Genomic DNA, 11,419 nt, shown 5'->3' on the forward strand with positions numbered 1-11,419 from the left:
TATATGTATGAGCTATCCTATTAGTACGAGAATGCTAAAAAGATGATACATAACTGTTAAAATCTTAAAATCTTAGACAATGGCTGGCTCGATCACTACTTTCATGGTAGTGGAAGACACAATCCTGAGTGGATATATACATCTAATCTGAAAATGCCACCTTTCTCAATTTAGGAAGGGTATCTCAAGGAACATATTAACCAGTTCAGTTTCATTCCATTAAACTTAATTTATTTTACCCATTAATTATTTTTTCTGAAAGAACCTTTAGTTCTAATTTAACTTAACTGGTTTAAGCAGATGGATTTGCACGTACACTACCTAGAATGAAAATGATGCCCAGTGTCTGTCAGTATGAACGTTTATCTTTTAATGTCTCGTTTTTTTGTTTAAACACTGACTTTTTGTCAATTTGACGACGAAATTGTCAATTTAACAATGACTTAGCAGTCTTACAATGAAAATGCCAACTTAAATGACTTTTTGGCAAACTAGAGAGCAAGCAGGTCAGTGACAGTGGGCAGAGGAAGGGTGGTGGGTAGACAGGTGCTGGTTTTGAGCCAGAGCCTCGGGGAGGGCTGGCAGAGCTGTGGCACAAGTGTTAAAACTGCCACCTCGACTCCCACAGCAGACATGACTAATGGATCCCAGCACTCTTCTGTTCTCAGAGCGCCTCAGGGGCCTGATGATCGCTGCTCCAGCACTACAGGCAGCACCTCTGCACTGCTTAGGGGTCGCTCCCACTCCCTGCCACTGTGCTGACGGGCTCTCTTCTGTAGATGGACAGAGCAGTGCCACACCTTGCCGTTGCCTTCACACAGCTTTCACAGCACCTAACCATGGCACAGTCAACCTTGCAGGCAGTGGAAAAGCACCCACTCGGTACCTCCGGCTCCAGACTCCATGCTTCTCCTACATACAGAATTGCTTGGCTCTCTAGGGATTCACATACAGATTTCCTTCTGTTATTTCCGTGAGTGTAACCTAGTGCCCTGCAACTTCTGTGTGCCTGGCTGCTGTGCACTCTGGATGGATACAAAACATTATGGGTGCACACAGGGATCTGGTTTCCCCTTCTCTGCTGGCTTTCAAACCACACTGTCACGTAAGATACAACTTGATCATGAGGCTGACCCTACCCACTGAGCTGTACAGTCTGGACAAGAATGTCTTCTGGCGAGTGCCATACTCTAATGAGCCATTTTTGATTCTTAGGAGAATAAGAAACACACAGCGTGTGTTGGCTGATAATTCCAGAGGCGCGGAGAGCTGGCTGAAGTCCACACTTCATGTGGACATGGAAGGAAGGGCAGTGAAAATCAGCGCCCTCCTGCGGACGGAGCTGCACCTGCAGACCCTTCCCCTGAGCGAGGGTCAGGAAAGCCTCGCCTCACCTCAGGTCACAGTCTGTGCTGCAGGCCTCTGTGATGGGTTCTGGCTGAGGCAGCCGATCACATCTTTGATCAGAAACAGGAAGCTGGTCAGATTCCCTGGTGCAAACAGGCTTTCGTTTCCGCTCCCCTAAACAGAGGAGGCAGAAATTATTCAGAGAAAAGAACCTATTCCACAGATTATTTAGACCAAGCACTGGCAACATATACTATAAAGGCTGGGTAGTATGTGTTTTCTGTTTTGTTGGCACTGGATATCCATCACACTTCTCAACTATGACATCACAGACAACAGCTGTAACACGTAACACGCCGGAGCAGCTGTGTTTCAGTGACACTTCATTTACACAGGTAGGTGCCAGGCTACTGGGTTTCACTCAAACTTTGTAGAAGTGGTGGCAGGCTGGACTCCGGCCCCTGGCTATCATTTGCTGACTGTAATTTAATTAAAGGAAACCAAATAAAGATCCCAGAACGTGATGGCTAAAGCCACATCTCTGGGAAATTAAAATGGTGGAGCTGATTCTGCTTGGCTTCACACATGAGCGCAAAGCTCTTAGGATGAGGAAAGTTAGCATCTCCTAAACCCCTTAACAAGTTCGACTTGCCAGCCCCAAATGACCAGACAGGGTCAAAGAAGGACATCAGGGGATCATGCAGGTGGAAAGTGTACAGATTCCATCTAGGTGGCTGTCCTCAAAAAGGAAAGAAAGAAAAAGAAAGCTAAAAAGCTCCCCCATCCCCGAACTACACCTCCAGGTGGGTACCTTGGCAGGGCTTGCTGCAGGCCTGCCAGGGCCCATGGCTGTTCCAGTAGAACTGCTGCAGTCTGCCTTCGATCGGGACGTTGAACGAGTAGCGCACGTCGGGGTTGTATAACTTCCCCACTGACAGGACCTGGGAGCAGGGATAGGAGGGAGAGAGGTCTGCGGACTGCATCCCGGCAGCAGGGAGAGGAAGATGGCTCGTGGCCAGGTTTCTACCTGAAGCAGAAGCTCTTGGTCCATGCGGTCAGTGGAGTTAATTCTTTCCACTACGTTGTCAGACCCGCTGTACTCAATCATCGCGTTCCCAACACGGATTTCCCTTTTGGACATTGTGACAACGAAGTCCCCGTTCAGCAAGAATTCACCTTTACTGTTTGACAAAGCTGCGGATGAGAAAAGACCCTGCTGATCGGCTGCCAGGGACCTGCCGGTGTAGAGTGGAGGACGCTGTGACAGGCAGAGGGCGAAGGCGCAGGGACTTTCGAGTCCAGCAAGCGGGAGCTCACTCTTGGTTTGCCCTTACCAGCTATCACTTTCCATCTCCGTCTCCAGCTCTACTTGTAAAGCAGAGAGACAGACAGTGCTGTGCGAGCTAAGTCATCGTGATACAGTGTTACTGGCTGTGAGCTGGGCATTTGTTACAGCCCACACTGCAGGATTACACGTGCAAGCAAGAGCATTTTGATTTGAAAATGTGTACCAAAGAACAGACTTCTCCCACAACCGGTCCCCATATAAACACGTATAGCTGTACGTATCACAATTAGCTAAACTACTGAGACTCTGTCAAGACTTCCTCGGCTGGTGCTGAATCTGAAACTACACCGTCAATCTGATGCTCGTCTGTCACCTCCCTGCGAGGCCACTGTGGGTCTCAGCAATGACCCACGAAGCTTCCCTGCCATCCGGCTGTGTCCTCGCCTCCCACCCTGGAGAGGTTGACAGTGACGCCACCAGGGTGCTGACAACACGATGGGGGCGCCCTCCCCCTCCAGAGTGAAGGCTCCACTTGTTCCCCCTCATCTCTGGCTGTGGAAAGCAGGGCCAGTAGCCAGGCTGGGAAGATGCCACGAAGAGGCCTTGGCAGCCAGGGGAGAGGAACCGAGGCTTTTACCCAAAGCTTCTGTGTTCATCATTAGGAACTGGGTCCCGCAGCTCCAGTCCAGCCTCTGGATGACACCACCGCCCTGACTGCCAAGAGCATGGTGGCCTCACACCAGAGCTCACACCCAGACTCCCAAATCCCAGATGGAGAAACTGAGGCACACATCCGCCACTCTAAGCCACCACATCCTGAGGTAAAGCTGGTGCTGCTTCTCCCACAACTGCATCTGTTTCTTCAGGAGTGCGGGGTAGACGCTCAGTACACACCTTTAGTTCTTAAGACGGAATGAATCTGCTGTAAATCTTCCAACAACAGATGAAAGAATCAACGAAGGTGAACAGAGATGTTGGAAAAACGCTTGAAGCAAGTGTGAAGCCATTGGTCAAATGAAGACCTGACAAAAGGAGATGAATTATCGAGTCTAAAATAGCAAAGCTCCTAGAATTGGAAACGACGGTCACCAGAGGCTGGACGGATGGGAACGGGGGGAAGCGTGACTCAGTCACGGAAGATAAACGGGGAGTCCCAGGGCGGAGTACTCTGTACCGCACCTGCCTGGCAGGAGAGCAGACCTGAGGTGTTCTCACTGTGCACGCTCTCTCACACAACGTAAGGATATGGCAACTACTCCAGAGGCGGGTAAGCCAAGGTTCTGGGTGTAGTGAGTATTTTGCAATGTATCGGTGCAGCAAAACGTTAATCTGCACACCTTAAATATACACAGTTTTCAGTTGTTAAATATACCTCACTAAAAGTGAAAAAAAATCAAAGGGAAAGAAATTTGGCATGGAGGAGGAGACAACAGCAGCTTCCAAGGAGTAATTTACATATAAAAGGCTCAAGACCTCTAAGGTAATAAAGCCACAGAAACCTCTCTAGAAGCTCCCTTTCCAAGTTTCAGAATTCAGGTTTTGAATTCATACTTCAACCTAAGAAGGTACCACTTTCCTACCACACAACTCACTTGGAAAATGTACGTAAAACTATTTCATGATTTTATGAGCCATTTTAAAAACTTTGGCAGGATCAAAATTGAAACTGAATTTAACACAAAATACACTGATCTTCGTACTTTTGGATTATTTTCTCAAGATAAAATCCCAATTACATCCTTTTCCTTGAGCATTTACTATAAACTTCTACTTTCATGTTAAGAAAGTCACTCCTCCCAGTGGGTTCCTCTCCGTGTGTGTGCCCACCCTGTCCAGACCAGTGTTTCCTTACCACACCTCTCTGAGGTTGGGTCCAGTAAAGATGCCTATGTTATGATTGAAAACAGCATAATTTAAAGATTTAAATTAATTTTCCCAGGCCAGATGTCTTCTGATTGTGAAAATCTGTCTCTAGAGCTTGTTCGCTGCTAACATTTTCCAAGGGACTCAGCAAACATTCGCTAGATGAAAGAAGGAGCTCATGCATTCTTCTGTTTACAAATATGTTTAGGTTCCAGAGCTGCACAAATTTAAAGACTTCCTTTGCTAGACTGCAAGAGGCTTTTAGCAAAGAAATCATTTAAAAGTTTACTTTTGTTTGTAAACCCAAGACCGACCCTGGGCCCCTAGTGGGTGCTCATTTGATGAGGTTGAGGCTGAGCGACTGGTTAAAGCTCAGTCCTGCGAAGGGGAACAGAGGGCTTCCACCCGAATGGCTTCCCAGGCCATGTAAACCAGGGACAACCCTGTCCTGTCCTGTCCTGCCCGCATATCCTGTGTGTGAGACGCACAGCCATTCTCTACGCGGAGCTTACTGGGTACCAAAGGGAGACAAGGTTGTTTCCAAGGCCTCTGGAAGCCCCAGGCTGTACATGCTGTCAACAAAACCACCCGGCTCTTCCAAGGTCTGCTAGCTGCATGCTAGCAACCCAGCTGGGGGAACAAAATGTTACATGCAGACCTGTAAACCTAAGGAAGGTCCGGTTTTGTTCAGATTCACAGGCCTCTTCTGGGCTTGTTCTGGGGTCTGCTCCAGCTCTGCTCAGGCTTATGCTGACTCTGCCTCTTCCTCCCTGAGCTCCTTCCCCCACTTAAAGGTGGGGAGCTGGAAACGGAGTGCAAGGGAGTGCACGGGGCGAGGCTCCTCCCAGGGTTTAGCCCCAGGCATCTATAAAGTCACCAGATGCAAGGAAATTCCTTCTTCCCTGAATCCATTCCTACCTTCCCACTGTCACAATGAGTCAGGGGTTAGGTGCTCCGGAGACAAATAAGTATCACAGAAAGGGGCACTTCTCCAAAAGAGATGGAACGTGGTGGCTGTGGGACAACTGGGCTGGAGCCCACTGGGAGGGAGGAGACTCGGACAGCAGGAAGACTTTGTGCTCCGGAACCTCATGAAATAGTTTCCTGAAATGAGAGCCTCCTGCTCAGTCCCCTGCTAACACGATTAGGGAGCTAATTCCCTGGGCCGCTTTCCCTCCCACGGCACCCCGCCAACCGGGCTCTGTGGAGGCCTCTCTGGCTCCTCGGCAAACGCACCGGAAGAGCACGGCCAGGATTTACAAGCCACCGGAGGAGACAGCGATCCAGCGCTGGTTCCAGGACGGGTGCAGGCCCCTCAGCACTTTGCGGCACCTTCCTTCAGGCGCAGGGTGAACACTGACACCCCACACTCGAGGACGCCACATTCTAACCTCCCAAGGAACTGCTTTCGCACTCAAGGTGCCCCCTCCAAGGACTGTGACTTGCTCTGCACGCTTGCGTACATGCTGCATTCGCTGCCAGAGAGACTGTGTTAGGCTGACAGGTGACTTTCCCATAATACTCCAGGCAAGAGCCATGCAAGGCCCAGACCACCTGGCCCAGATGACAAATGTTTTCATTCCTTACAAGGAGATTAAGAAACTTCCAGGGGAGAATAAAAGGTTATCAGGGGCCGTCCCTGAATCCAGATACCTGACACAGCCTGATTAAGTTGAAATGAATTAAAGCGACTACCTGGAGGGAGATTTTTTTCCCCCCAAAGAGAACAGAAGTGAATCCTTCTCCTTTTGTAAAAAAGAGCACAACTCGAGGCGGCTCCCAGCTCTCAGACATTCATTTACAAAGACGGCATGCAGTGATGACTGATTGAATCAAGAAGTAGTCAGGCCACACAAACACATGCTCAGATTTATAACCAAGTACATGGGTACAATGTTTGACCTGTTTCATACAGTGTGAAATGTGAAGTGTGGGCTCCACCCAAGCAATGAGAAAATGGTCCCTAGGAACTACACTAATTTTATTTCAAGTCTTCTGTTTGTGGTGCTGAGACGAATCCAGGGCCCTGTGAAGGCTATGCACACACTGACATGGGCACCACCCCAGCCCTGCTAAGTTCTCATGAACTTGCACTCCCTTGGATGTTTAGGATTACGAAAAGCTGAGACAGCCACGGAGCAGTGAATTACAAGTGAGACTGCTTGGCCTTCGAAAGAAGGGACAAATCTGTATCCCCAAGGCAACTTGGCGATGCACACAGTAGGTTCTTAGCCATGACAGCACGAGCAGCCTGCTCAACAGCCCAGCAATCACTCCCTTGGCGCTGATACGCACAGGGCCTGTACCAGGGGCTGAAGGCACAAAGGTATAGAGCCCTGATCTTAAAGCACCAGCAGGCACATGGAGGTGTCCAGTCTGCACTTGTGGACCACAATGCCCTTTCCGCTGCTCGGGTCAAAACCGTGGAGGCTTTGATGCTCTTTCACTCCCAAACAGCCCGGGCTGCTCTCTTTCTTTATGCACCAGATGCACTTCCGTCACCAACGATTTGTGAATCTGCCATACACTGCCACGGCCCGACCCACTGGCGCCAGCCACCAGCATCTCCCTGGGATCTCAGTGATGTCCGAGCAGCACTGCTGCCTGCCCCACCTCTTCCCCGTCACCCGTGCGTGATGTGGTGCCCTAACTCTCCTCCCAAACACAAGCACAGCTGCGTGGAGTGAGTCCTTCCCGGACGCAGGGCTGCAGAAGCGCCCGTGTCCCTCAGCACGTAAGCCAAGTCCTCACAATGGGCGCGGGATCTGTCCTACCAGCTGGAGGGCATCTCAGAATGTCCACTAGGCTCACACAGCGACGGCCACCTGGCCTCCCTCAGCTCTTCAATCGAGACATGCTCCTCTCAAAGACTTGGTGACAACAACTGCCTCTGCCTGTTGTGATTATTCTTTCTCTTATTCCCAACATTTCGACTCCACTGTTCCCATTCCATCCTTGGTATCCTAACTTCCTTCACTCCGTTCTGATTTCCAATGCTACTTATCACTTCCTAACAGGACAGAGTTTGCTTGTTAAATAACTGTTTCTCTCCTCCCATGAAAAAGTATTATGCGAGCTGGTAGTTCATGCCTATAATCCCAGCCACTGGGCAGCTGATCATAAGTTTGAGCACAGTCTGGGCAATTTAATGACTCAATGAGACCTGGCCAAAATAAAAAAGAGGGCTGGGGAAGCTCAGCTGTGAAGGCTGTGGGTTTAATCCCCAGTACCAAAAGGGGTGGTGATGGTACTGAGAAGACAGATTTTTCATTATTTTTTGTCTTTTTTGTTCACTGTGCCTACCACAATGGCAGTGCACATTAAATAAGTGAAAGAATGGAAACGTACAGCAGAAAACATCATCATGGAGCCATGCATGACTACAGCTGGTCAGCACCAGTGGCTAAAGGTCACTGTCAATGCCTGAGGTCATGTGGACACTTCAGGGTGCAGGCAGAGGCCCAGATGTGACCAACACCCACCACCACCTCGGAGTCCAAATGCTGGGGTTAAGTTCAGATGGGCAAACCAAGCTCCCACTAGACACTTTGAGAGGGAAAGGGCATCAGTTTCTTCAAAGACTGACTGCTCGACAAGACTGCCGACTTCCTCTTGGCCTGAGTACTGGCCCTGGCCAGGACTCACGGGGAGGACAGGTGTGTGCCAGGGGACGAGCTGTGCCCCTGCCCATCCTTCCCACAGTGCCACGTCCTTCCTGCAAAGGGCAGATGGACAAACTTTGGGTCACTCTGGCAGTTTAGAAAATAACACACCAAAGTGAGACTGGGCTAGGCAAACAGCTAAAAATCAACAAGGGTGTCGTGGTTCGAACGTGAGGAACAGATATGAGTTATTCATGTGATTAAAAATAAGGGTTAGACAGGAATTAATCCAGACGGAAAGATGGAGAATGCGCATAATACAGAGGAGGCCACTCCAGTAATGACTTGAGAAAAGTGTGAACACAGACTCTTCAGAAGGACCTGTCTAAGGAAATACTCAGGAGGCCTGCCTGGGGCTGCTCCTGGGGAGACCTGGAAACTGGAGAACCAAGCCTAGCCACGCCTCTGAGGAAACATCCCCAAGTCAGCCGGGAGCAGACAGGCTTTCTGATGAGCCCAGCGACCATGCTGATCGATGAGTACTGAAAAAGGTGACTTGGTGCCTTCTGCTCTGTGAATCACAGAGTGAATCCCCTTGCCACTGAATGCTGCGACAGCATAACCCTCCAGTCTCAGGGCGCAGCTGTGAAAGTGAAATGAAACCATGATTTCAGCATCAACGTCTGTGAGCGTCCTGACAACGGAGAGCTCACTGCAGGCCAGAGAGGAGAAGGGGCAGTGAACGGTGGCTCAGCGGGCCGCAGGCAGAGGGCGGGGCACCCGACTCACCCAGGTAGTTGTCATCCTCTGACTTCCCTGAGAAACTGTGCTGCCGCACATCTATATTGGTAGCACCAGCTGGGATTCGGACCACGGCATTGTAACCTGGAGGGGACAGAGTAGAGGTCAGCCCTCTTCAGAGCGGACACACAATCCCCACTGCCAGACAGGGACACAACGCCTGCTCGGCGTCCACACTTCCACCTACTGCTGAGGCAGACACTCTTCAGTCTCCCACCCTCCTGGCTCCGGGAAGCAGCCTTACCATAATGTACAGTATTAAACGTTCCCGCCACAGTTTTGCATGAAGAATTATCACCACCACAAACTCCACACTTATCTCGCCGGGCTTTTGAGTTTAAAACATGATCGCATCCAGCTTGCTTTTAAAAAGAAAACATTTAGAAAAATGATCAGTATTAAAGAGAAAATAAAATAGCAAGTAATATATTCCAATCCTCTGCAGTCAAAATGACAAAAAAACAAAACAAAACAGCAATATTCCTTTAAACTTGCAATGGCCGATTGAGAATTCAAATTGTCTACATTGTTCCTACTTAAAATGTGGTCCTTGGAGCAGCAGCCATGGGCATCCGGGGTGCTGGTCAGGACCCACAGGATACCGGAACGGACTGAGCCTGAAGTCTGAGAAGCACTCAGCGACGAATAATCAGAGCGAACGAGAAAAAGTGCTATGGAAGGAAAGGAGGCGAAAGCAGGGGAGTGGTGAGGACGCAGCCGAAGAGCGCACGCCTGTCTCAAGGCCACTGACCACTGCAGCCACACCTGCTATTTAGCAAAAGAAGCCAGCATTGATATTTTCCAGTTTTTCAAGAGAAGCAGGGAAAGGCGACTGTATGCGTGATTCTCTGTGCTTCAGTGCTGGCCAGAGATGCAGGGCGCAGCATGACTGCAGGGGCCAGCGTGAAGCCCTCCGCTTGCTCACCTACAGAGCTAGTGCAATACAGGGAGGTCCAGGGGGACTGCAGCCATGACAGAAGGCCAGAGAAGAGTGCCCACATCTTGTCCATTTTGTTCCTCTGTGTGAACTATCTTGGAGGAGAAACCGCCATGCTGCTATGCACCGTGGGCAAGGCTTTCGATCAGATGCTCCTGTCAGGAACTCTGGTTTGCCTTCTGGACCACGTGCAAGGAGCAAAGTCATCCACTTGGTCTAGCTGGGTTGGCAATGAATTCTGACAGTGAGAACAGCGAAGCCCTTGAGAAATCCCTACTCTGATGCTTTGCTATCTGCCAAAAACGTCTCAATTCATCTTCCAAGAATAATTAAAAGGCATGTTTCAGGTGGAAGCAATCGTGGCTAAAATCACGAAGAGAAATCTGAGCGAGGACATGTCTTCCTCCTGACCTCTCGGTAGAGCACAGCTGTTCAATCTAAGAACTTCTGTCAGGAAGCATTCGGGATTAACCACAGCATTCAGATACGTGTGCCCACGGACACCGGTAAAGCTCATCTTTGGGGGGTTCCGTGAAGACCCTGCCAGAGGCTGAAAAATGTCAAGAAATATCTAGGGCAGCAGTGCTCGAACTCCGGCACCAGGTGCACCAGAGCAGGTGATGCTGATGCTAAGAATGGCCCACTTGGAGAACCACGCCTAGAAAACAGCCCAATAGTAGTGACAGCTAATTCTGTCAAGAAAGCCACAAGCCCCCGGGTAGCAGCGGGCAGCACAGTGAAGAAAAGACCCTGGAACTCACCCGGCAAAGGCCCTGGACACAGATATCATTGGTATCCTGGCCACAGGGAGTTCCGTCCACCACTCTGTCCCGGAGTTGATAGTAGGCTGTGCTCCCTGCCACTCTGCAGAACAACTTACATCGGTCTTTCATCAAAACTAGAGGAGAAACACGGCACGTGACCGGAAGCCGGGAAGCCACCCCCACCCACCCCGGGCCGGGCCCCTGCGCTCACTTCCGCTGTACTTGGGGACCCAGCGCACGGTGGGGAGCAGACCGTTGATGTTAAAGTGCTTCCCGTCAAAGTGAGCGCACTGTTCATCGCGGAAGTCGCGCTTCTGCTTGAGACACGGCTCCATGTTGCAGGACTTGAATTTCATTCGGCGCCCGACACAGTATTTTCCACCATTTTTTGGCCTGATAAAACACACAGAACACACACACACCCACACACACCGTAATGTAACGTACTCGCCCACCCTCACGCTCCCCGTGACTTCCCCGTGACTTCCCCGTGCCTACGAGTATGCTTTGAAGGTAAAGGGTGCTTCCCTTCACCTCGGGGAAGCCAGGTGTGTAGCACGCATCCCACCGTGACCATTTTTACTTCCCTGCCCTCCATTTCAAAACTGCAGGAGACGGTGGACTGAGGGGCCACGTGGCTCCTGTGTGTAGAGCAGCTCTGTACTGGGGATGCTCACAGGGGACCAGTGAGGTGCCTGCCCTCCTGCCACTCTGTCCCAAATAAGGGGAGCAGAGGGCACATATCTGCACTGGCAAAGAGAACAGGAGAAGAGGAAAAGGAACATTGGGCTCACTGCCTTCATGGCAAAAAAAAAAA

The 11,419-nt window shown here is 50.3% G+C and overlaps 1 protein-coding gene across 12 annotated transcripts in view; it reads right to left on the reverse strand.

Annotated features, from left to right (window-relative positions):
* Adamts9 (ADAM metallopeptidase with thrombospondin type 1 motif 9) overlaps window positions 1-11,419 on the reverse strand; it is a 129,770-nt gene that overhangs the window by 78,076 nt on the left and 40,275 nt on the right. For all 12 annotated transcript variants that reach the window (XM_010606562.3, XM_010606564.3, XM_010606567.3 and 9 more), the window contains 7 exons: window positions 10,814-10,995; window positions 10,600-10,736; window positions 9,146-9,263; window positions 8,890-8,985; window positions 2,375-2,541; window positions 2,159-2,288; window positions 1,395-1,521 (listed from right to left, as the gene is read on the reverse strand). In XM_010606562.3, the coding sequence (XP_010604864.1) occupies window positions 1,395-1,521; window positions 2,159-2,288; window positions 2,375-2,541; window positions 8,890-8,985; window positions 9,146-9,263; window positions 10,600-10,736; window positions 10,814-10,995 (957 nt within the window). The remainder of the gene's footprint in view (window positions 1-1,394; window positions 1,522-2,158; window positions 2,289-2,374; window positions 2,542-8,889; window positions 8,986-9,145; window positions 9,264-10,599; window positions 10,737-10,813; window positions 10,996-11,419) is intronic.

Source organism: Fukomys damarensis, unplaced genomic scaffold (genome assembly GCF_012274545.1).
Source record: "Fukomys damarensis isolate Sample0158 unplaced genomic scaffold, DMR_v1.0_HiC HiC_scaffold_28, whole genome shotgun sequence".
Lineage (NCBI taxonomy): Eukaryota > Metazoa > Chordata > Mammalia > Rodentia > Bathyergidae > Fukomys > Fukomys damarensis.